We start from the raw sequence: 26,431 nt of genomic DNA on the forward strand, positions 1-26,431 counted from the left end.
TCCTTTTTTTCCACTACCTCAGTGACACATGGCAATAACTTTGGATATTACCACCAATCTAGACCCATGTATATGTAATTCACTATTTCACTCAAGCAGGCAGTTTATTCATCCAAAAATGTACTAATTTAGTTTCAGGACAATGGTTGTTAGAGTGGAATACTCATCATGAGTAAAAGTAATGAACCATTTATTGTGGACTATTGCAAAGTATCTCTCAGGGTCTCTCTCTCTCCCCTTCATATCTATAGCCATAATCAGATAGTACAGTCTCTGAAACAGTGTATCAAATTTATTCACTTACCACTGCATTTCTGGTATTAACCTCATTAATACTGTTGTATTTTATTCTATTCTTAAATATAAAATATCTTCAGACTGTTATATATTTCATAAGTGAATACAATGTATGGATATGAGAAGCGTATTTCCAGAGTGATGAGGAATGCAATGTTCCATCAGCATGGGAAAGTGTATATTTTATTTGAAAAATACTTATAGGAATAAACATTTTGTCCCCTTTGTTTATTCAAAGAAAACATAACAGTTTCCAACAGTAACATTTGCTTAAGGAGGTATTTGTAACCTAATTTCATATAATATTGTACATTTGACATTTCTCTTTTCTTAAAAAATATATATATATTTTTGGAGACTTTGGAAAAATAAGAATGGCCCAATACCTGCAATGCTGCTTCAACTGTTTGCTGTTCCTCAGAATGCCTTGTGCTATTTCATATGTATGACAAGTACACAGTCTCTTATTATTTTGTAATCCCAAAACAATTACCTGTGTAGGACAATTCAGTTTTCCTCTATTTAAAAAAAATATATTTGTGATTCTTTATGCAACTCTGTTGAGAGAAGTGTAAAATATATGGTTAACTCCATCACTGCCCTAAGTTTAGATTTTGGAAGAGTTTTGCATAAGAATTGTTGTAATTATTTTTCCAAATGCCAAAGGCAATAATTATTTAAAACAAATACAACACTGTAGTACTTGTAACTGAAACATGGCACCACTTAGAATCTGAAAACAAAACTAAATACAATGATTTTCATTTTCCAAACCAAACTGAAATAAAAAAGTAGACAAATTGCATGAGAGTGCCTCCCAGTCCCCAATTTTAAATCAACAAAGATGTTAATAGTTGTATAGATAAAGAAAATCAGTTTCCTTACAGTATATTGGTCCAAATGGAATAGCCAAATGAAATACCCAATAATACCCAATACCCAAATGGAATAACCAATAAAGTCAACAGCAATCTTTCTATTGACCAATGGACACTGGCTCAACCCCTATGATTTTTAAGCTGACAACATATCTTAGACCAATGATTCCCAACCAGGTGTGCCTTGACATTCTTTCAAGGGTGCTGCAGGGTGCCATGTTAGCACTGTTAGGCATACAAATATGAGCAACAAGATACACTCAGAGATATCAAACAGGAATTCATAGTGTCAAAAGCATTCTGACCTGTTGTGGTCTTTCTGAGTTCTTTGCAACAGAAGAATTGCTCCATTTTCCTGTAGTCAAAGAGTGAAAGCTAAGAGCTGGCATGTTCTGAGGGGTGACTTGAGTCTAACTATGGGTGTCCTAAATCTAAAAAAGTTAAGAACCATTGCCATAGGCACTATTTTTTCCCTTCACTATTTACTCAGACCACTTTTCCAGATTACAAGTCATGATTACAACATGCTGAGGATCCTCACCCTTTCAACGAAAAGTATTTGTTTGAATTATTTTGATTAGTATAATGGATGTAAATAGATTATTAATCAAACAGTCATTGTAGGAAAATAATATTGTATATTGATAAACCCTTAAGTAACCCCATGTAGCTCTATTCTGAGTGAAAATCTTCCAGCTTTAGAAAAGTTGGGCAGCTTCCAGTGTTTGGGTTGGCAAAGCTGCAATAGAATTTGTGTTTAGGCATAGAGTAAATTGTTTTTAAACATGAGTAATACAAGAGATCCACAAAAGATTTAAGTGAAGTCAATACAATCAGACTCAACCACAAACTGGAAAAGATTTTCACACACAATTTTCACTGCATGTAAACTTTGCTTAAACCAGCAGAGTGACAAAATGATCATGGCTGCCATGAGACAGAATGTTAATTTCCTTTCTGTTTAATCATATTAACACAGACATCATCAAATATTGTTGTAGTGTATTGCTGGGACAAGAAAACAGAGGGAGAAATGATGAGATAATGGGAGAAGAAATCCTGCAAACCTGTTTATTCTCCATGATGAGGCCCTTCCTTGTGGCCCTGAAGGTTTGGTATTCTGTTATTAGTCATCCAAACAACACAGTATTATGATGTGTACTGGAGTAAAGACAGTAACCATAGCAAGCATGCAGACTCATAATGATATAATAGCACATTTTGGAGCTCCTTGTGGGGAGGACATATGAAACAGAACACACCTCAGCATCAGTGCAGAAGTCTCAACAACCCCAGAGCAGAATATGCACTTCACATGATTTAACAGAGGTCCTGTGGACAGTATATGTGTCCTGTAGCAACAGGGTTTAGGGAACATTACAAAGCATTCAAAAGGGTTTTATTCTTTCTAGGAGATATGATTTCTTACTCTCATTCACTTAACCAGAACATGAACATTATGAGAAGCTATCTGCCTATATGTCCTTGCTCTTCAATTCTGTTGGCTTCAAACTTGCATATATTACGATGCAAATAATAATAAAGCACCATATATACGACTGCATAATGTTCAAACTGCAATTGATTTCACTTACTCTATGGGAAGGAGAGATTAATTCAGCATAAACTTACCTAGTTTTTATAATTTAAAACTATACCATAATAATGAATAGTAATTTCTGAGTAGAAGTAACACAAAGTATTATGGAACGTGGATAATATAGATTATGAAAGCTTTTATCTTTAAGTTACTTACTTACCCACCACTCTATTGATGCTACACAAAAATACAAATGGTGGATAAACTAAGAATAATTTTAACCAGTAAGAATTTTCTCTTCAAAATATTTTGCACCACTAGGTGCATTATGATTTCAGTTTAAGGGAAAGTTTAAAAAAGAACTTAACATTAAGCACACAGTTCAGTATTGTACTAAATGGAAATAGCTCTTAAATGAAGTTCTCTGAGAGTTTATTTTTCCAGAGACATTCTGCAAAAGACATTAATTGAATCAGGATATTGGACTAGAGAAAGATCAAATTCAAGAATATTTCATCATTTTTTTCCCCCAGCTTCCACTGAAAGTTTGAATTTCGGCATTTGAGACAGGGAATATTTAATTGTAAATTATCCTGTTCACCATCCCTTTTCTTCAATCAGCTTTTATTATAACTTTGATACTTTCATAAGTTCATGTTCCATAAGCTATTTTTAAGAAATGTTGCTTCTTGTGGATAAAATTTGTTTGGAGAACATGAAGTAATGAGAAACCATGAAAAAAGGATGAGATTATTGAAGCACAGTGTCAGCAAACAGCAAAAGAAAGTTTTAAATGTTTCTTTCCAAGCTTCTGAGCTTTCTATTAATACAGCAGATAGACAGCATGAGCCTGAAAGGATTTGTCTATATAATTCATATGGGACTTATAAAAACTTTCAAAATCTCAAAGGTAAAGTCATTGTGAGCTTATTAGAAGGTCCAGTCTTTAGCTAACTCTTTTGCAGGCATGTAGTGGAGACAGAGGGCTTAAGGAGTTTCCCAGCTCCCTTGTATGGCCTGAACGGACACATACAACTGATGACTCTGCCTGATGGGTAAAGCAAAAATGTTTCTTATTCTACTAACCTGAGGGCAAATGGCATCCTAAAAGTACAGGGAAGGGTGGGGAAAGATACAGTGGAGAGCATGTTAGGAATGATTCACTGGTGTTGCTGCTCCTCCATACTTGCTTACTAAGTCTAGGATTGGTGCACTTTTAACCTTAACCATTTAAAAGAGCAGAGTAGCAGATATTCCTCCCTTGTGCAGTGGAGAGGTTGGGGAAAAAATCTGCTTCTCCAACCTCCCTTAAGGAGCTTTCAAACACCACACCACTCTTAATGCTGGGCTGTCATCCTTTTCCTACCAGATTATTGTGATGCCTGGGCCTATTAGAGCATGGGACTATGAGAGACAAAGAACAGAAGAAAACTTCTTTCCTGCTTCCCTAAGGAAAATGTGACAAAAGGCTGGATTGAGTGTTAAAATGCTGACACTGCAGCATCCATAATGATAGACAATTAACAATGGAGTAGCTTGATTTATTCAACTCAATGTGAACCCCAGTAACGGCATTTTACATTTAACTTTTTTCCACCTCCATTGACTTTAAAGTATGCTCATGTACCCATCAAACATTAAATTAGGAAAACAAAAAGAATACACCTTGTTGTGCCTCATGGGGAATTTTTTAAGATCCTTCAGCATTAGGCAAAATTAAATCGAAAATAAATAAATAAATAACCCGAGTAGCATCAACTTAAACTCCTTGTTTTCCACATTGAGACAATATTTTACCAGCAGCTGTATTTTTTCCTTTGGTCACATTAATATGCAAATAAATGTGACACGTGACTAGGAAATCCTTAGAGTCATAAAATGACTGTTGTAGCTTCTGGCCACAGAGCAGCATGAAACTAGTTAGCATCAAACACTGATCCCAGTGAAGCCCAGTGACCTGAACCGCTGCATAGGTAATGGTGCCTCCATTGTTACTTTTAGCAAGACTGCCTTATCTGCTTCACTGCATAGGGAATATTTCATATTATTCCATTTGGATTTTTGTGGAAAGATAAAAAGACAAGTCAGAAACAATGGCTGTGACAGCTTCTGCACCACTCCGTAAATAGTGCAGGCCTGGTGAATATGGGCTGCGCACGTGTTTATATAGGCAACCATTCTCCTCCTAACTATTTAGAGGGGCACAACACACGCTGGTGCTTCTGTAAGGCTCAGTTTGATGCTAATAAGGGCCCATACGAAAAAGCCATTTGAAAGAATAGTCCCCGTGTATCCTTTCTGTAAAGGAATGGATTGCAGGAGGCTGTCACATCAGTAATAAACCCCACTGGTTACTTTAGGCTGGTCCCAAGGCCTTAAGAAGAGCTAGAAATAGTTTCACAACCCTCTGCATAAGATTAGCTCTCCAGAGAGCTATCCTCATAAACAGGCACCATCATAGACTTACTGTAGCTCTGGTATGTTATACATATTGCAATAAAAATGTCATTGCTTGGTTTATTTTATATATTGTTACGGATGTGGTACCACAGACTTTATTGAGCAATTAAAAAATATACACAAGGGACAGCAGTATCTCTTTTTTTTTGTATTTTTTTAAAGTTGCTTTTCTTCCAACTGAAGAACCCAGTTTCAAATGTGAAAAGGACACTTTTATCCTACAGTAACTGTGTACAACTTGTTCAGTTCCAAGTTATTCATGTATTGTTACTGTTGCTGTGGTTATACCTCCAGTTATTTGGGAACTAAAACATTTCTTGTTCCAAGAATGATAACTAAGTTGTTCTTTCTGATTCTATTTCTCCATAGAGTTCAGCTAGCTTCTTGAACTCTGGTCCCCAGTCACCAAGGTAATTATAATCCTGGTCAGAGTGTGTAGTAGCTGAATCCAGAGAGCTAATAGATCCGGCTTCTGATCTATGACCCTCATATGCATATGTCTGTAGTGAGTCATATGGGGGCACACTGGGATCTAGATCAGCCTCTGCCAGTCTTTGTTTAATAAATTCTTGAACATCTATACTGTCGAGGCTGGAGGAAGGTTGATGTCTTGGTGTGGGTTTCACTTCGGGCCGTACATCCCGCCGATACTTCAGCTCCTCAGCTGCCGATGGATTCCTCAGGGCTGTGATATCAAATGCTTCAGTATCCTCCTCCCCACCACCCTCATCATCATATGTGACAATGTTTTCCCGGACATCTTCCTCAGAAATGATCAGCGGCTCCTTTTTGCTGCGCCTTAGTGTGATGAAAAGGACCACAATAGCTAAAGAGAAAACTGAAGATATTAGATCAGGTTTATGGACACTGCATATAAAAAAAGTATTCTAATTTTTTCATCAGGTATGAAATAAGTAACTTTCTGGTCTCATGAACAGAATGAAGGGGGAATTGCTATGTGATTGCCTGTATTCTTATGCTGGCCTTAAACTGAGTTGTGATTAATTCAGATGCCTGTTTATATACAATGTGACCAAAACATAAAAACCTGCATGCCTCAAATTAGGCCTTTAGGAAAAGATTCTAAGATGAAATAAACTGACTTCCTAAGGAGGTATATCAGTTTGCAACACCTCCGTTTCAGGCCTTTAAAACTGGCATTTAATATCTCAGTAAGGACAACCTGATTTTTTTTCCAGGTACAAACTATTAATACATTGCACTGACTTCAGTGGCTGTCCTGGCTGCCCAGCTCTTCTGAACATCAGACCACTTGGTATCATACCTTGCTTTAGTTACTGTCCTGTTATTCTACCCCACAACAGTTCGACTTATCAGGACACTCTTTCCACATTTCCATTTCCCTTTAAGGCCTCTTGTCACATGCAGCTTTATTGGCTACTAACCACTCCTCACTCCCTTACTCATTGATGAATGTAGGGTCTTTGGGCAACTATGGCAAATATAATAAGAAACAGGTGTAGGAGAAGCATTTACCCCCTGGGTTCCAGAGACATGCCAATGCACCAAGAAGCTGTGACCCTGCTACCCTGTGCCAGAGGTAGGTTATCCATCCTGCAGGGCCCAATGACTCGGATGCCTCTGATGTAAATCAACCACATCTGTACATTTTAAAGTTACATCTTAACATGTGACAGAATTGGTTGCATTGAGCTATGTCAATTTGTCAAAAGAACACAGGCTTTCAGGGGAAATCCATTGATTTAAAAAAAAACCCAACATGTGGGTCATGAAACAAGCACCATTGTTTCAAACATTCTGCATTAGAATGCACAAAAAGCAAACATACAGTAGAGTGATGTTTCTATACACAGCAGGTTGTATCTCTGCTGAAAGATAATTTTAACTAATTGGTTACATCAAAATTGTCCTGAGTAAATAACATGTCAAGAGAAAATGCACTTCCAAGGGCATTTATCTAATGAAATCATCTTACTGTCTCATATGTCCTTTACCCTCCAGATGAAGTTGTGCATTGCTATCAGTTCATTTCACAAAGGTAATTAAGAAGTGGCTTTTATACAGTTGAATGCTGCTTTTTACAGAGTAATACATTTCAAAAAGCTTTCCCTTCGTTTCTTCTTTATCATTTCTCCAACTGTGCCAGAGATGGTACTTAAAGCAGTGCCTTTCTGAAAATATTCCAAATTACCTGAGGAGATCTGCACTGGTAATTACTCCATGACCTCTGAAAGAATTGTGTCTAAGGATTCTAATCTTTCAACAATCTGCTTTGAAGACATTTTTTCCTATTAATTTTAGCTAACCATTTTTTTTAGAAAATATAACCATAGCTTTGTATGTCTGATTTCTAATTACCAAAAGCAATCCCTGGTTCAGAACCACATTATATGTCACTCCATTGCCACATTCTAAAGGATAGAGAATATAGAGGATGTAGGTACTTAATACTAAGAGCCGCTTACCCAGAAGGATGAGGACACAGAGAAGAATTGCAATTAAAGCTCCCGTGCTCAAACCAGCTGAGGAGAGGAAAGCTTCAGCATGACAGGTCCGCACACGTCCATCTCTCTCACATGCACACACCCTGATTGTAAGTGTGCTGCTACTGCTCAGAGAGGGGATTCCAGTATCAGAAATCAAAATAGGGAGGTAATAGACATCTTGAGTGGTTCGACTGAATCTTCTCCGTCTGGTCAGGATGCTGGCTGTATTATCTACAACACCAAAAAGCAGAATTCCATCTTAATAGAAACTAAATTTTATAATTTGTACCTTACCCACCTCAAAGGACTAACAGTAATCCTTTTGGTCCTGATTTATATTTACATTATACTTTATGCCAAATTGGGTCCATCTCCCGGGTAAGGCCCCTTTCCATGGTCCATATGGTGTAAAAAGTCCTTGGTATAAATAAGAATAAGGCTTCTCCTACAGGCTTCAGAGGGCAGTGAATTTTCAGGAGTGATCTGAATAAGGAGCGCATAGTGGACAAAACACAGCTGTGAGAAGTTCAGGGTGAAGATGACAGCTGATGCTGAGAGTTATGGTGGTGGGCATGGGAAGTTAAAAGGTGAGAGTGGCAAAGTATGTGCAGCTACAGAACAGAAGAGGGAGGAAGTTTTTGTCAAATTCTGTCATCTTACTATGAACCCCAGGTGCAGCTGGTATGCATGGCAGTTAATAAAATTAGTAATCATTATCCCATTACATTTATATTACAGTAATACCCAAAGGCTCCAATTAGGATCAGGTCTCAGTTCTGCAAGTTATTGCACAAACATACATGAATGCACAATTTAGGCCTCAAAGGGCCTGTTGCTAAGAAGACAAAGTGAGAAGGAAAAGTTTTCAATTAGCAATAATTGTGCCTTGGATTAACCACATTGGCTACGATACTGGGTCTGCAGGGTTGTTATAGTTTTCTAAAAGTTATTATAAACAAAGCAACAATCACTTAGCTCCATCTACTGTCACCCTAGACACAATTAAACGACTGGTTTCTTAAAGGCACTGTGGCAGAAGAGATGAGTCCTGAGGAGTCAATTGAAAAAGGAAGGTAGTTAGATTACAGATCAGATTAGGGGGAGATGTTGCAATAATGGGTGAATAAGGCTCTGGCAAAAGGCTAATGAAGCTGTTATTATTATTACAATAAAAGTGATGGGTGTGTGCAAGCCTGTAGTATCATGGCACATGAAAATGGAAATGTAGCACTATTGAAGCAGGGTGATAAAGAGCAGGAGAAAGAAAACAATGTGATGATCTTGTAACATTACTGGGAGTTACCAGATGAGGCTTTTATAAATAGGTTTGAAAAGCTTTGTTTAACCAGAGCTTCAGAAGATCTTACAGGTGCATTTATTCTGATGTACATTGTTTTTCTGGAAACTGTTTCTCCTGTCATTATTAAAGTCACTATCTGAGCCTCTCTTACTGGAATTGTATCTTTAAGTGCTGAGTTGCTGCCTATGGAATGCACTGTAGATACCGTAGATACATACTTATTTATCTTTGTGTTCCATATCCTACTGAGCATAATTCCTTTGGAACAATCCTGTAAACCTCCTATTGCCCTGATATGTCAAGAGACAATTTAAGGATACTGTCCAGGGCTGCCTGCCCAGTAAACCTCTTCCAGTGCTTGAGAGGCATGGAGCCATCCATTTAAAATGTCTTTTGTCTGCATCTCTCTACTTTGTTGTTTGCATAAACTTAAATGAATAACTTTTCAGCACCCACTGATAGCATGCTCCCTCAAAACAGTATGAGAGAGGCTGTCAAAGAGATTCAGCATGGACTATATTATAAATATAGATATAACCTGCTTCTTTCCTGCTGAGGGAGCAAATAACAACTACCACCACCACTATCAGCAACAGAAAAAATTAAGCGCGTGTCAAATAATCTACCAAAAATGTTGCATAAGTCTGAAAGAATTGCTTTTTGGGGGCAGGAAAAGCATTCCAAAATACACCAAAAAACCCAAATGAATACTATTAATGAGTAAGCTTCCTGAAATGTATATGCATATGCATATATAGAGAGAAATACAGTCTCTCCATATGAATGATCCTGTTAAATTTTAGCTTTTCATGCAGTATTAAATCTGGAGCTAGGACATTTTATTAACCACCCAAGTGGATACCTCCAGTCATACTTGTTGTTTTACCACCAATGGACATGTTTTTTCCACCTTATTCTGCAACCACATATGGGAGTAGTCTGTTTTGTGATAAAATTGTGTTACTTAATTGAAAAAAAAAATCATGTGAATATCACTGGGATTCAGATTACATTTACTATATAAGGAGACCTCTTCCTCACAGCAGTGACAGCACTGACCTGATGATTCTAATCAGAGAATGCCACATACAGAGAGGTTCATCAAGCTCCATGGCTCATGGGTCTTACTGGGCTCTGCCAGTTTAATTTGAAAAGAAATGGAAGACTCACAAGGCTTATTTTACGGGCTGAACTAGATTGTTCTTTGGTGCATGCGTGACCTTTTACATTTAATAAAATGTGATATACAAACAATTTCAGTGGGTTTCTCTAGCTTACTGGTAGAGTGAGGGGGTTTCCTGATGGTGTGCTTCTTATGAAGGACTATTTCCATTTGCTTTTTATTCATTATAGGTGAAATCCAAAGTGAAAATATAGCACAAGAGCAGAAAAAAGCACATGCTAAGGCTGTGTATAGATGTTAATTCCCACCAGAAGACAGAGAGATAGCAAGCACTACAGAGCTGCTTCCTAGGCCACCCCTGACCTTAGAGAAGCCCATTAATTGATAGCCTGCACTATACCCTGGCTTCGGAAGGAGACAGACTGTCAAGTGGCAGTGGCAGCTGCTGAAAAGCAGAAGCTCCCACAGACAGCCAGGGTTGGCTCCAGCCCTACAAGAATGCCCTCCACCTCCCAAATCCTGCCAACCAGCTGATTAGCAAGAGAGAGGCATTCTCCTGTGCTGGGAACCCTCCGAGTTATCCCCCACAGGAAAATATGACTGCTCCTAGGGACCAGTGCTGTAGCAAGGGGTGGAGAGGGGCAAGTAGAGCAACTGCCCCAGGTGCTGAACTGGAGGGGTGCCAATAGGTGCTGCCCAGCCAGGGCAGGGTGGGGGAAAGAGTCACAAGCAGCTAGGTTGGGGGGGCCCGGGGTCAAGGGAGGGTGGCTTCCACCTCTGTGTGCACTCCTGGGCAAGCATGGGGGGGGGGCGTGCTCCCTTTATGCCCCCCGCCCCCATCAGTGTGCGGGGCAAGGGCGGGCTGCTGCTGCAGGCTTTGCCTCGGGTGCAAAACTTCTTTGCCACAGCACTGCTGGGGGACACAGCAATCTGTCCAGCTCCACACTTTTCTGGACTGACCTCCAGCAGCATGGGGAGAAGCATGGGCATTTCACTGCAGTGGCAATGCTCTTGAGGTCAGCTGGGCAGTGCAGGTGGCAAGGGGAAGCTAGAGGGATCAGGAGCTGGAAACCAGGACCTGGGAGGGGGAAAAGGTCCTGTATACATGGCTCCCAGTCCCTCTAGCTTCGCCTAACCCGCTACCATGCAACTGAGTGGCTGGCATGGCAATTTAAAAGTCCGAGGGGACGGGATCCAGGAGTGCAGAGGCTTTCTCCAGCTTGGCTGACGGCTCTCTCTTTTCACACCACGCCATGCCCCCATAACCAACTGAGCAGTGGAGTGACAATTTAACAGTTGGCAGGTGAAAACAGGGTCTTTGAGTCCTGCTTCCAGGTTCCAGCTTTTCAACTGCTACCCTGCTGCTCAGGTGAGTGGCAGGGCAGCAAGTGGAAGCCAGCAGGAGCTGGCAAAGCCTTCTGCCTCTTCCACAAACTGGGGACTGCCCAGTTTGGGGAAGAGGCAGGAAGCAATGGGTACTGCTCCAATTCTGAAAAGTTCTCCTGGTTTATGGGATGGGAAGAGCAGCTGCCCCCACAAAGCTTCTTCAGGACCAGGGTACCTTGGTCTGAAGAAGGCAGTTTTGACCAGGAGCAGTTAAGCCAGAGGAAAGTGTACAGATATTCAGTCTCCCAGAAGAAACTGCCTCAGAAGCAATGTATCCCTAATTGTTTCCAGGTCTCCCCCCATGAGAGTGGCCATTTTTGCTCTGGGAGAAAAAGTCTGAACATTTGTACACGTTTGGTTTCTAATGGCTAGAGCCTAATGACAGAATCTTTGCCAGTCTGGATATGGATGCTCCCTTCAGAGTACAATCTGGGCTTCAAGTCTGCCTTCCCTTCAGATGAGAAGCCAGGAGAAGAGGAAACTTACACTGAGTTAAAAACCTAAACAGACCCACATACCACATAAACAACAGTTAAATCTAAATTTAAGAATATGCAACAATCTCAGTATAAATTGAATGCAGTTCTGCCTTCTCACCTGTTAAAACATATATTATTAACTCATCATATGCTCATACAATTCCACTGGCTTCCTAGTAAATCAGGATCCAATTTAAAATTGCTTCTCTCTTTAAAAATAGAAGATTTTCTAGTTTATTCTATGGCTTTCATAGCCACTTACTTCTCCATTCAACTCTTCACTTCCCAGAACTGGCTTCCTTTCTACCCTTCCATGTAATTTTACTATATCATGATAGGAAGCCCTCTTCTCCACAGACCCTATAGTCAGGAACTGCTCTTCTTTCCCGTTGCAAAGGACTCTTTGTTTTCTTTCACATCCCGAGTGAAAAGGCATGTTCTCTCCTTGGATTACATCTTAATTTATCGCCACGTTCAAGTTTAAAACTACGTTTCATTGAGTTGGGCTAAACCTGGAACACTCAATACAATTTTCCAGAATGATGGAAAAGCTCAGATTCAACCACTTATCCACAGCTGTATGTCACATCTCAAGGCTATTTCTACACAAAGCTCTTGAATCCAGTTTGCAGGAAACACATTTTCTTAAATAAAATATTATTACATAGCATTGTATTTTCAAGTGTGATGATAATAAGGAGTATACTGTTGGTGATCACTGATAATGATACCTTGAATTATCCCTTATATAGTCCTAGTTATACAATGAATGATGATGTTGGTTAAAATCTTGATCTCCCAGAGGGCACTGTTAACTCTCCCACTGTTTTAAATCAGGTCAGGATTTCAGACCTTTGCGGGGGGAGGGGGTTACACATGCTCCAGAGGTGGGAGGGCTGTGCTTTAATCAGAGTGGCTCTGGGAGCTACTTTAATTAAAGCAACCACAGTGTCTCCTGTATCAGCATCTCCACAATTCAAAACGGCAGTGTGGGCACTTTAACTAAAGCTTGCTGAGCAAGCTTTAGTTAAAGCATCCTTACCACCATTTTGAAGTACAGGGATGATGATACACGAGACACAGAGGCTGCTAGAGCATGCTAATTAGCACACTGTAGCAGATTTGATTGATATTTGATAGAATTGAATTATCAATTAATCGAGTCTGCTCCAACACCCTGTAATTACAGTGCATTGGAGCATCCTACCCACACATCTATAGGCACCCTTTATTTTCAGAGTTCAAATTTTCAGTGTTCCAAGAACTAGACACGGAAAATCTGAATTTGAGCAAGGGGATAATCTTGTAAAAGACCAAACAAAATAATCATTTTGGCCGGGTACAGACATTACACGTTTACAGGTATAAGTGATCAGAAACCAGTCTATACCCATAACAGATCAGAAGTTTGGCTCTCACAAACTGGTTTAAAAATGGTGGAACCCAAACTAAGATTTGAACCCCCTGCCCACTGTTCAAATCAAAGGGTGAATGTGTGCTCTGTTTGTTACCAATGTATACTATGCCACTTACAGAAAACTAGATAACAAATCTACCTCAGGCTTTTTGAATGTCTGTACCTTGCCTTTAAGTGATTATTTTGTCCAGGGAGCACAATTAGTTTTTTAAAATCCAGTTTTTGGATTCTATCAAATATATGATATGAAATATTGATTCTAATCAATCAGAACTTTCTCATAATGAAGCACTTCAGACAAAAGGTAACCAGGTATATGAGACTCATCCCTACTATTGTAATGGCCACATGGCTTTACAAAAAAAGTCAAATCTTGAATGGTACTTGGTGCCTGGAATTCCCACTGACTGTAGTAGGAATGATAAGTGTTCAGTGTCTCTGAAGATACAGATTTTATACAGGAAAGGAAAGCTATTTTTGAATAGAATGATCCTAGGAAAAGTTAGATTTTCAGTTATAACAAAATTAAGTGATGATAATCACTCTACAAACATGCTCAGAAATAACACATTAGGACCATAAAGGAGAAAGAGGTTGAAGTACAATTCCTTCTCTGTGATAAGTGATCCATATCCATCAACTGAATATCAAAAGTGGCACCAATCATGACCCTCATCTCAACAGATATTATCCTCACATTTTTTATAGCTAAACAGAACTGTAATTGTAATAGAATAATGGCAATGGTTCTATCAGTAATTTCTATAGTAATGGTGCCCACAGACCTTGAACAACTGAGCCTGGTTAAATTTTCTTTATGAACATAGACAGAATAAGACACTCCTACAGAATTCTGCCCCTGTGAATGTGCCTCGGCTAATATCCAAAGGAGGGCCAGTCTTCAAATTTGATCAGGCAAGCATAACCTCCCCCTCACCTCCCCTTATATAAATCTAACTGAGAATGAGCAATCCAATATATGCAGCTACAGCAGCAGTGACAAGAATGCAAACTGAAAAGAAAAAATATCAGAGACCTAAATACGGAAGAACAAAAAATGAGGCTTCCTGAGCAGAAAGGGTTTAAGCTCATGAGTAGCAACTTAACAATGATAAAACAAAGATTATTGGCAAAGCTGCAAAAAAGGACTATTGGAATGTGAGCAGCAAGATGAAAGAAGGGAACAGATAACTTCAGACAAGAAAAAAAGACAACACAAAGACTGAAAGATGTGGGGGGACAAAAGGCAAGTTTGATAGAAAACAAAAGAAAAAATAGTGGACAAATTTGACATTGATCATTTTACAGTAAATAAATCCTGAATAAATGAAGTTTAAACATTCTTGGGGGGAGGGGGTGGAAAAATCTGAAAATTAGAAACTGACATTTTATGCTACATAAAATAAATAAGTAAATGCCAAAGAGAAAAACTACCTGTTGGTGTTTTATACTTTATAACTTTTTAAAGTAACTATTAGAAGAGACATGGTTACATACATAGCGAGAATAGAAACAGATTCTGTTCTCTCACTTAGAAATATCCTTGATCATGGCTGTTTGTATATTTCATATTTTCTCTTCAAGTAATTACAGTATGGAATGAGTAAATGAAGTCCTACATTGTATGCATCTATAAATCTTTACGATTACACACAATTAGGCCATGGGTACAAAAATAGAGGTTATATCCCAGTAAAGACATATACATGTATTAAGACAAGCAAAGCATATTTTATGGTTCTAGAAAACAAGGTCAAGAGTTAACAATATGTATTCTAATACTCACTGTCACTGTGAAAAGACTGTCAGAAAGTTACCATATAATATAATAGTAACAAAATCATATGCCTAATTCATTTATACTGTTTCCCAAAGCCCTTTGGAAGTCCTATAAAAGATGGCCACTATCATTTCTTCATTTTGCAGATGGAAAAAGAGAGAACAAAGAAATGAGTTGGTCAAGGTCACTCCACTGGCTAATGACAGCATCAAAGCCAAAAACCAAGGTCAAAGCCAAGGTCGCTTGAGTTTAATCCAACCTCCATACAATAGTCAAGACTAAAACAAATAAAATAAACAAGTAAATGAACAAATAAATAAAAATTCACCCAAATCACAGTTGCAAATGTGGTCTGACTTTTGTTCCTAAATTGTTTCAGAGTACAATGGGTCACTTTTTTGAGTGAAGGAAATGATTTTGAAGAAAGAAGGGAAAATGTGGCTGTATAATTTACAGAAGGAAATTTTTTATATGAAACTGAACAGTCCCACAAACTGAAAATAGTAAAGACAGCATGCAACAGAAATAAGGGTTGATCCAAGTAGGGTTGCAGAAAAGAATAAAAAATGACTTACTAGAAACAAAACTAGTTTGAGAAATAGGTTAAATATAGGTAGTTGTGTTCTAATACAAAAAAAGAGACAGAGGCTGATGAACAGAATCAACAAACTTTATAGTTTGGTTCACAAGCACTGGAAGTGAACCAGGCTTTGTACATCATCAGCTAGAAGATGCAAACTCAGTGACTTTTCCATATTTATCCCACAACAATAACCTTCTTCCATTGAAATAAGGCCCTGGATCTGCTCACTAAGCTGCACTTTCCCTCCTTGAAGAGAGCTAAGTAAAATGCATGGTTCTTAGGGCTTGCTGGAGGTGAGAGGAGTGATGCTTTTCGCATGGAAAAATCACTGACTCAGGAACAGAGATTTTTTAACTCCTCAGTTGTATATATCACTCTGGCTATTGTTCACCGAACATATTCAAGCCAGAACTCAAGACTCAGCTCAAGTGGTTTACATAATCCTTGTGGAATATTTGACATAGCTCTAAGCAATATCTTTCAAACTTTAGAAATGTAGACTATGAAGCCTATGGCACTCAAGGCTGTTATCTCATTCTTCTTTATTTCCAAAGTGCCCGATCATCTCTGACTTGATATACTGAACTCCCTGAACTGAAAAGAAATGCAAGAACAGGAAAAACAAAGAATCAGAGATACAATGCTAGCACTGTAGAAGCAGGAGCACATTGGAGAGTAGTAACTTATTTATTATTCACAATATAAGGATTTTTGGCACAAGAGAAATGCAAGTAAAAAATAAATAAAAACCTGTTGTTGCTTTAGGCATGTTTTAATTTGCTTTTCAGCTCTGCTCACGTCAGCGGCTCAACTTTTCTAAGTTTGCTGAGATGTCATAACTAATTAAAAACAAAGTGCAAAAAATCTTTTGAGAGAAGCCTGTATTTATAATACCACGGAAGCCAGAGCTACCAATTTCTGAGTCCTAATTTGTTTATGTAGGAGTAAATTCTTCAGTATTTCCATTTTATTCCTTTATTAATAACTCTGGGAAACAGTTTTATTTTTGGTCTGTTTGAAAGCTATTGTTGTAGGGCTGCCTGTTGTCTAGCGTAGCACAATTGCAATTCAGTTCAGATTTTGGGCCTAGAAATCTACTGTTCGTTTATTGAAGCAAGCAAATGGTGCCATTCAGTTCTAATGGAGAGAGAAAGAGCCTTTATGTCACTCGCTAGTTTCCCCTCCTGGCCATCTGAGGAGCAAAGGAGTTTTAGGTTTTTAGAAGGGGGAAAGTGGCAAAGATCCTTGTACTTACAAGAAACATTTGATTTAGAAGAGATCTCTCCATCTTACCAAAACACCCCTCCAAAACAAAATAGAAACCAACAAAAAATGTTATCACATCCAATGCGTTTCTTTTTTCTGGAAAGGCTAAACTCATATTTATTTTGCATGGTTCATAAGTTGCTGTCTTCTATTTGCATATCTGCATAGCTTTTGCTCTTCTGTATTTCAGCTAAATGATATTATCTTATCAAAATACTGTATATCTCATTTACTGTATCAAGTGCTCTGGGTCTCTCTCTTACACAGGAGAGAGAGATACCCAGAGCAGTCAATCAACTACAGCAGTCATGTTGTCCTTTCTCAAATATCCTTACAGTGTCTGTTTTCTGTGTAGCTGGGTGAACAGCTAGGCCCCTTCTACATGTTATAGGTATTGCACAATTAAGTGGTTAATTGTTCAATTACCTTGACAGTAGCTACACGTGCAAAGTAGCTATCGCACAGTAAAAGGCTCCAGCCAGCTATAAAGTTAGACATGTAGAGGGGTCCCTCATAAAATGCATTCTTTAAAGGTTTATGCTCCATGCCAAATGCACTGATATTTTTAACAGCTGTATAAATCTTGCAAGATTTTGGGTTTGTCATCCAGTTCCATTGTGAGCAAAAGCAGTTGTTTCTTCTTGGCCTACTACAAACATTATTTCATAGATTCATAGGTGCTAGGGTCGGAAGGGACCTCAATAGATCATCGAGTCCGACCCCCTGCATAGGCAGGAAAGAGTGCTGGGTTTAGATGACCCCAGCTAGATATCTATCTAACCTCCTCTTGAAGACCCTCAGGGTAGGGGAGAGCACCACCTCCCTTGGGAGCCCATTCCAGACCTTGGCCACTCAAACTGTGAAGAAGTTCTTCCTAATGTCTAGTCTAAATCTGCTCTCTGCTAGCTTGTGGCCATTATTTCTTGTAATCCCCGGGGGCGCCTTGGTGAATAAAACCTCACCAATTCCCTTCTGTGCCCCCGTGATGAACTTATAGGCAGCCACAAGGTCGCCTCTCAACCTTCTCTTGTGGAGGCTGAAGAGGTCCAGGTGCCCCAGTCTCTTCTCATAGGGCTTGGCCTGCAAGCCCTTAACCATACGAGTGGCCCTTCTCTGGACCCTCTCCAGGTTATCCACATCTCTCTTGAAGTGTGGCACCCAAAATTGAAAGCTGTATTCCAAATGCGGTCTGACCAGCGCCCGATAGAGGGGAAGTATCACCTCCTTGGATCTGTTCGTCATGCATCTACTGATGCACAATAAAGTGCCATTAGCTTTTCTGATGGCTTCGTCACACTGCCGACTCATGTTCATCTTGGAGTCCACTAGGACTCCAAGATCCCTTTCCGCTTCTGTGCCACCAAGCAGGTAATTTCCTAGGCAGTAGGTATGCTGGACATTTTTCCTCCCTAGGTGCAGCACTTTGCATTTCTTCTTGTTGAATTGCATTCTGTTGTTTTCTGCCCATTTGTCCAACCTGTCCGGGTCTGCTTGTAGTTGTTCCCTGCCCTCCGGTGTGTCCACTCTCCCCACATTTTTGTGTCATCCGCAAACTTGGACAGAGTACACTTCACTCCCTCGTCCAAGTCACTGATGAAAACATTGAAGAGTATCGGTCCTAGGACCGAGCCCTGCGGCACCCCACTGCCCACACCCTTCCAGGTCGATACTGACCCATCCACTACGACTCTCTGGGTGAGACCCTCTAGCCAATTCGCCACCCACCGGACTGTGTAGTCATCCAAGTCACAGCCTCTTAACTTGTTCACCAGTATGGTGTGGGATACCATATTGAAGGCCTTCCTGAAGTCTAAGTATATGATGTCAACCCCTACTCCTGCGTCCAGGTGTTTTGTAACCTGGTCATAAAAAGAGACTAGATTAGTCAGGCATGATCTACCTGCTACGAACCCGTGTTGGTTTCCTCTCAGCATAATTTTTCCTGCTGGGTTCTCGCAAATGTGAGCCTTGATAATTTTTTCAAAGACTTTGCCAAGGATGGAGGTGAGACTGACTGACTATTTATTTCTCTTGACTTTATCCATTAAATATTAGAGCCATGAGAGCAATGAAAAATATGTTGTGTGTCTGTACATGCACATTACATCTAATAACACACAGCTCTACTCTGACAGGATTTTGGAAATCAAATGGATTTCCCCCTCTAGGAGAAATAAAAAACATTTGGAAAAAACAACACCAGCAGTAGGAGACAATATGCCTTTGTATTGCTTTCCTTTCCTTTCCTGCTGTGTGTTGATGTTAATCCTGATCCTAGTGTTATACGACCCAACGATCCAATTAAGGATAGGGATTAATCCAGAACATTTGCCCAGACAGTGGTTCTTCTGTGTGCTTGGTAAAACAAAATAATTATTAATACGGTTATATATAAAACCTAGTAATATAGTATGTGTGTGTGTGTGTGTGTTTATATATATTTATATATATATATATATATATATATATATATATATTACAGCTGATAAGAACAGGAACTTCATGTGATCTTAGCCTTTAAAATAGTAGGCTAAGAACAGATGTTCTAAAAACCCCTAGCAGAAGTGCTTTATTATGCTTTATTTAAAGTGCTGTACGTTAGAGCACAAGCAAAGCAAACAGACATTTTCTGTCCAGTGAAGTACGGGGGAGGAGGAAGGGGCTGAGAGCCTGCCTGTACTGGCGACTGGGGATGCTCCTGCATGCCTCCCAGGAGGCTGCCAGAGTGACTTCTCTCCCCAGCCCTGTCCCCACAACCAGATGGCAACTGTCAGCAGTGGCTGGAGGGGAGAGATCCTGGAGCCCTTCTCCTGCAAGCCCCCCACCTGGGCTGTGGTGTGCTTTAGGGCTGGGGCAACTGCAGGGACAGAAACCCTCCTTCTCCCTCCCCTACCCTACACAGCCAGGCTACACACTGGGCTGTGATCAGATGTTCACTGCGAACAGAGCACGCAAACAGGGAGGGCAAGGAAGGGGACTGTCCCCCCAGGCCAGGGGGCACCCCTGGGGCTAACCCTTGGGGGAGCAGGCTCCTGTGGCAGCGGATCCTCCCAGCGGGGGAGCGTAGGGGCAGAACTGCCAGCAGGCACTTCCGGGGCGCCTGATTGGCCGTTGGAGCGGGGCGGGTAATTCAAACCGCGGGCTTTAAAGCCATAGAGTGACGTAGTTCCCAGCACTCGGGAACCAGCAGCGGGAAGGAGAGGAGGCAGCACACGTGTGTCCCGCACACACGTGTGCCCTTCTTACCAACCAACTGACCGGAGGCGGCGGCGGCAGCAGCAACAACAGAGGAATCGGCAGCGGGGGCAGCAGCAGCTGATCCCCCGAAGGTAAGTGGGGCGGAGGGACCCGGCGCAGCTGAGCCGGATCCGGAGGGGAAGCCCCCCAGGTCCCATATAGCTGAGCCGGTAGGGAGCCGCGCTCCCGAGCCGCGCGGCGTGAACAGAGCGCGCAAACAGGCGCGCTCTGTAAGAGCACGCCGGCGTTTGTGCAGGCGTTCGCGCTGGAGGGCGGGCCGGGAGGGCCAGGAGTGGGACTCCTGTAGGGGTAGGGCGTAGACACCGCGCAGGTCTACAACCAGCAGGTTTGTAGGTGTCTACGAGGAGTACTGCTAGGGCCTCTGCCCAGGGGGACAAGGCTACCCGGGGCAGGTCTGAGGCCTCCACCCAGACTGAGCCCATGGGGGAGCCGGTGTCCCCCTACCTCCTGGCCTGTGGGGTATCCCCAGCAGGGACGGGGGGGGCAGAGATTGGGGGCCCCCACACCTGTCCAGCAGGTGCCCGTCTTAGGGCTCTGGAGGCGCAGGTGAGGGAGCTCCGGGAGGAGGTTAGCAGGCTGAGGGGGATCAGGGAGGCGGAGGATGAAATTGATAGTTATTTCCTTTCCCTGCAGGCCCAGGCACCAAAGGAAGAAGCAACCCGGGGAATACCCTCCACAGCAGAGTGGCAGACGGTCACAGCCAGGACCGGAGCGGCACGCAGCGAACCGGTACCAGCTTCTCCAGTCCGACTGGTGAACAGGTACGAGGCCCTGGCGACCCTGCAGGAGATGGAAGGGGAGGAGGAAACCCTTGGGCAAGAAGAAACACCACGTTCTTCACACTCCAAACAGATCAAGAGATCCACGATGACCCAGAGGAGGAGGCGACGAGTGCTCGTCATAGGAGACTCCATCCTGAGAGGTACGGAAGGACCCATCTGTCGCCAGGACCCCTCGGCACGAGAGGTATGCTGCCTCCCTGGAGCAAAGATTCGGGATGTGACGGAGGTAATCCAGGCCAGGATCAAGCCCACCGATTATTACCCCATGGTCCTAGTCCATGTGGGTACTAATGATGCGGCCAGGAGAACCCCCGATCACCTGATGGCAGACTACTGTGCTCTGGGTGGCGTGCTGAAGGAGTTCGGTGCCCAGGTGGTTTTCTCTTCCATCCTACCAGTGACCGGACGAGGAAGACAGCAGGAGAACTGCATCAGAGAGACCAACTGGCGGCTTCAGCAGTGGTGTCTTGAGGCAGGCTTCGGCTTCCTGGACAATGACCCGCACATCACGACGAGGGACATGCTCAGCTGGGATGGGCTTCACCTGTCCCCCAAAGGTAAGCGTGTGTTTTCTACTAGGTTGGCGGATCTCCTTCAGTGGGCTTTAAACTAGGCTCGTCGGGGGAAGGGGAGTATGAGGGCAGAGGAAGCTGTGGACCACCAAACCATGTGGCACCCACAAGGACAGCCCAGCCTGAAGAAGGAGAACATTGGGAACCTGAAAGCCATGGGGAGGCCAGCACTACAGAACAGGTAAGGAACAAGAAGGTAAGAAACAATGGGCCCCATGGGACTTGGAGCAGGGGGGCAGCAAAGGCACCAGTCGCAGGGCTCAAGTGCCTATATACTAATGCTAGGAGCATGGGGAACAAGCAGGATGAACTAGCGCTCCTGCTTGCACTAAACACCTATGACTTAGTGGGGCTAACAGAGACCTGGTGGGATTCATCCCATGACTGGGCGGTACATATTGAGGGCTATAGATTGTATAGAAAGGACAGGTCGGGGAAGAAAGGGGGGGGGGTTGCACTTTATGTCAGTGAGCAATACACATCAACCCTCATCAAGACAGAATCCGAGGTTGAGGAAGTAGAAGGATTGTGGGTTAGGCTACATGGGGGGCAAGGAGAAAGGGATTTGGTGGTAGGGGTCTGTTACAGACCCCCACACCAAGGGGAAGAAATAGATGCGGGGCTCCTGAGGCAACTCTCGGAGACCATAAAAGCTAAAGAGGCGGTAGTCATGGGGGACCTAAACTACCCGGACATCTGCTGGGAGACGCAGACAGCAAGGTCCCATTGCTCACGCAAGTTTCTAACTTGTGTACAGGACCTCCACCTGACACAGGAGGTGCATGGTCCCACTAGGGGGAATGCCATACTGGATCTGGTATTGGCAACGGGAGATGACATGATAGGGGACCTCCAGATCGGTAGCTATCTGGGAGACAGTGATCACCTTATAATAGAATTCAACATAAGACGGCGAGTGGGTAAGGTAACTAGTAGGGTGAAAGTGCTAGACTTTAGGAAAGCTGATCTCAATGCACTCAGGCGATTAGTCAAGGAAGCACTGCAGAGTAGGAGTTTTGATGGGATGGGTGCCCAAGAAGGGTGGCTGTGCCTAAAGGAAACGATCCTTCGGGCACAAAGCAAGACGATCCCCGAGTGAGGCAAAAGAGGGAAAGGGGCCAGGAGGCTTCCATGGCTGACCAGAGAAATCCAGGGCAGCCTAAGGGCCAAAAGGGGAGCACATAAAAAGTGGAAACAGGGTGAGATCACTAAAAATGAATATACCTCCTCTGCTCGTGCTTGTAGGGAGGCAGTTAGGCGGGTCAAAGCTACCATGGAGCTGAGGATGGCAACCCAAGTAAAGGACAACAAGAAATTGTTTTTTAGATATATTGGGAGTAAAAGGAAGGCCCAGGGAGGAATAGGACCGCTGCTAAATGGGCAGAAACAATTGGTGACAGATAGGGGGGACAAGGCTGAACTCCTCAACGAGTTCTTTGCCTCAGTGTTCCTAAGTGAGGGGCACGACAAGTCTCTCACTGGGGTTGTAGAGAGGCAGCAGCAAGGCGCCAGACTTCCATACGTAGATCCTGAGGTGATGCAGAGTCACTTGGAAGAACTGGATGCCTTTAAGTCGGCAGGCCCGGATGGGCTCCATCCGAGGGTGCTGAAGGCACTGGCCGACATCATTGCAGAGCCACTGGCGGGAATATTTGAATGCTCGTGGCACACGGGCCAAGTCCCGGAGGACTGGAAAAGGGCTAACGTGGTCCCCATTTTCAAGAAGGGGAGGAAGGAGGACCCGGGCAACTATAGGCCGGTCAGTCTCACCTCCATCCTTGGTAAAGTATTTGAAAAAATTATCAAGGCTCACATTTGTGAAAGCCCGGCAGGGCAAATTATGCTGAGGGGAAACCAGCATGGGTTTGTGGCAGGCAGATCGTGCCTGACCAACCTAGTCTCTTTCTATGACCAGGTTACGAAACGCCTGGACACAGGAGGAGGGGTGGATGTCGTATACTTAGACTTCAGGAAGGCCTTCAATACGGTATCCCACCCCATACTGGTGAACAAGTTAAGAGGCTGTGATGTGGATGACTGCACGGTCCGGTGGGTGGCGAATTGGCTAGAGGGTTGCACCCAAAGAGTCGTGGTAGATGGGTCAGTCTCGACCTGGAAGGGTGTGGGCAGTGGGGTCCCGCAGGGTTCGGTCCTTGGACTGATACTCTTTAATGTCTTCATCAGCGACTTGGACGTGGGAGTGAAATGTACTCTGTCCAAGTTTGCAGATGACACAAAGCTATGGGGAGAAATGGACACGCCGGAGGGCAGGGAACAGCTGCAGGCAGACCTGGATAGGTTGGACAAGTGGGCAGAAAACAACAGGATCCAGTTCAACAAGGAGAAATGCAAAGTGCTGCACCTAGGGAGGAAAAATGTCCAGCACACCTACAGCCTAGGGAATGACCTGCTGGGTGGCACAGAGGTGGAAAGGGATCTTGGAGTCCTAGTGGACTCCAAGATGAACATGAGCCGGCAGTGTGACCAAGCCATCAGAAAAGCCAATGGCACTTTATCGTGCATCAGCAGATGCATGACAAATAGGTCCAGGGAGGTGATACTTCCCCTCTATAGGGCGTTGGTCAGACCGCAGTTGGAGTACTGCGTGCAATTCTGGGCGCCACACTTCAAGAAGGATGCGGATAACCTGGAGAGGGTACAGCGAAGGGCAACTTGTATGGTAAAGGGCCTGCAGACCAAGCCCTACGAGGAGAGACTAGAGAAACTGGACCTTTTCAGCCTCCGCAAGAGAAGGTTGAGAGGCGACCTTGTAGCTGCCTATAAGTTCATCACGGGGGCACAGAAGGGAATTGGTGAGGATTTATTCACCAAGGCGGTTACAAGAAACAATGGCCACAAGCTAGTAGAGAGCAGATTTAGACTGGACATAAGGAAGAACTTCTTCACAGTTCGAGTGGCCAAGGTCTGGAACGGGCTCCCAAGGGAGGTGGTGCTCTCCCCTACCCTGGGGGTCTTCAAGAAGAGGTTAGACGAGTGTCTAGCTGGGGTCATCTAGACCCAGCACTCTTTCCTGCTTATGCAGGGGGGTCGGACTTGATGATCTATTGAGGTCCCTTCCGACCCTAACATCTATGAATCTATAAACCTTGCACCTGGGCAAAGCACAGGAATTCTAACAGAAAGCACTTAAGACTACACCTCATCCATCAAGGGTTAATTTAGAGCATGGTCTACTATTTTTAAAGTGCTCTAAGAGCCATGAACACCTGTTCAGTTACAGCTTAAGAGCACTTTCTGTCTGCTTAAAGTAAGATAGATGTGATGCAGGGGTGGGCAAAGTGGTGGATCTGGCCAGCAGCTGGATTCCATTTCTCAGCTGCTCCTGCCCACATGTCTGGGGCTGGTCTCCATGTAGACCCCAGCCACAGCTGTGCTCTGATAGTGCAAGGCTGGGGTTGCCATGGAGACTGGCCGCAGCTGTGCTGGCAAGGCACATGGCAGGGCAGGGCTGCTCCAGAGCTGGTGGGATCTTCTGGTGGGGGCAGCTTGGCCCAGGACCAGGGCAGAACCATGATCTGCAGCCTAAACACTCCAGGAGGGGGCATGCAGGTAGCGGATCATGGCTCTATCCTGGCTCCTTGCAGCGGTTACAGCCTGTCTCAGAGAAGGGGCATAGTCACAATCTGCTGTCTGCATGCCCCTGCAGTTTACAGTTCTGCCACGGCCCCAGCCCAGGCCAAGGTGCCCCCTGCACAAGATTCTAGCAGTTCCGGGGGTGTCCCCTGCCCTGCCGTGCTGTGCCCCTTCAAGCGTGGCTGGGGCTGGTCTCCATGGCAACCCCAGCCTTGCACTATCACAGCCATGTGGGCAGAGGCTGCTGGGAAATGGAGACTTTGGTATAATGTCTGTACCTAGCCATAATGTACATATAAGTGTGTGCATGCGTGCCTGCATACGTGTATGTGTGAATGTGTGTGCGCGCTTACTGGAAAAAGATGCCCCAGGGCCTTGAGTGCCAGTGTGAAACTTATCAGACCCAGGTTCGGTTCCCTGCTTTGTCACAGACATCCTGTATAATATTGGTCAAGACACTTTCTTTCTCAGACTTTCAGCTCCCCATTTGTTAAATGGGAATAATATCTCACAGAGCTGTTGCCTGAATAAATGCATTAAAGGGTCATACTGATATCCTATGATAACAGGGAGATGTAAGTTACATTAGGAATAAATTAGAAGCACCACTTGGTGATAAAGTTAAAATATACTGTGGTAAAGAAAGTAATATCCTAGTGTATGGAAAAGCTGAAAAGCTTCAGACATATTTTATGCATTGGTCTTCAATAACAATTAGCAAGGAGACAATTTTTTCTATGTGGAGTTGAATGTTTTCTAGTTTTCATGTGAATTTCCCAGCCTCCAATATGTGGTGGGTTTTGGATATAACAGGAATGCAATGTCTGGCAGAAATAGGAAGGAATGGAGGAGGAGAGATTGAAAACTCCTTGGGAAAAGAGCTATCATCACATTTATGTATATCTGCCTGAAAGGGGAAAAACTATTGGGAGAAGAGAATGACAAAACTATAAGAAAGGAAATCCTATCCCAGAGGAATAAAGGAAGAGGACAAATAATGCTAAGAATATTCTAAGGCAGGGTGCTCAACCTCTAACCCACAGGTCAGATGTGGCCTGCAGCACTGTGTCATCTGGCCTAAGGGCTCCCCACAGGTATGGAAAATTGGTGGTGGGGGGTGGTGGCACTGCTCCCCTGCTACCAAATCTCCAGACCCATGGGGAGGCATGAGTCTTGCACACTAGATCCAGCACCTGATCCCTGAATGCAGGGCCAGACAGGGATGACACTGGGCTCCTGGGCCCAATC

General features: G+C 43.2%; 1 protein-coding gene and 1 long non-coding RNA gene across 2 annotated transcripts in view; one reads left to right on the forward strand and one right to left on the reverse strand.

Moving 5' to 3' along the window:
* Positions 1–471: 471 nt before the first annotated feature.
* Positions 472–26,431, reverse strand: part of CDH18 (cadherin 18) — a 445,884-nt gene continuing 419,924 nt past the window's right edge. The window contains exons 13-14 of the mRNA XM_059728627.1: positions 7,623–7,874; positions 472–6,001 (exon numbers count right to left, since the gene is read on the reverse strand). Of these exons, the coding sequence (XP_059584610.1) occupies positions 5,511–6,001; positions 7,623–7,874 (743 nt within the window). The 3' untranslated portion in view covers positions 472–5,510. The remainder of the gene's footprint in view (positions 6,002–7,622; positions 7,875–26,431) is intronic.
* Positions 20,763–21,595, forward strand: LOC132250852 (uncharacterized). Its single transcript, XR_009462509.1, has 3 exons — positions 20,763–20,996; positions 21,088–21,201; positions 21,416–21,595. It is a non-coding gene; the product is annotated as an uncharacterized LOC132250852 (long non-coding RNA).

This window comes from Alligator mississippiensis, chromosome 5 (genome assembly GCF_030867095.1).
Source record: "Alligator mississippiensis isolate rAllMis1 chromosome 5, rAllMis1, whole genome shotgun sequence".
NCBI lineage: Eukaryota > Metazoa > Chordata > Crocodylia > Alligatoridae > Alligator > Alligator mississippiensis.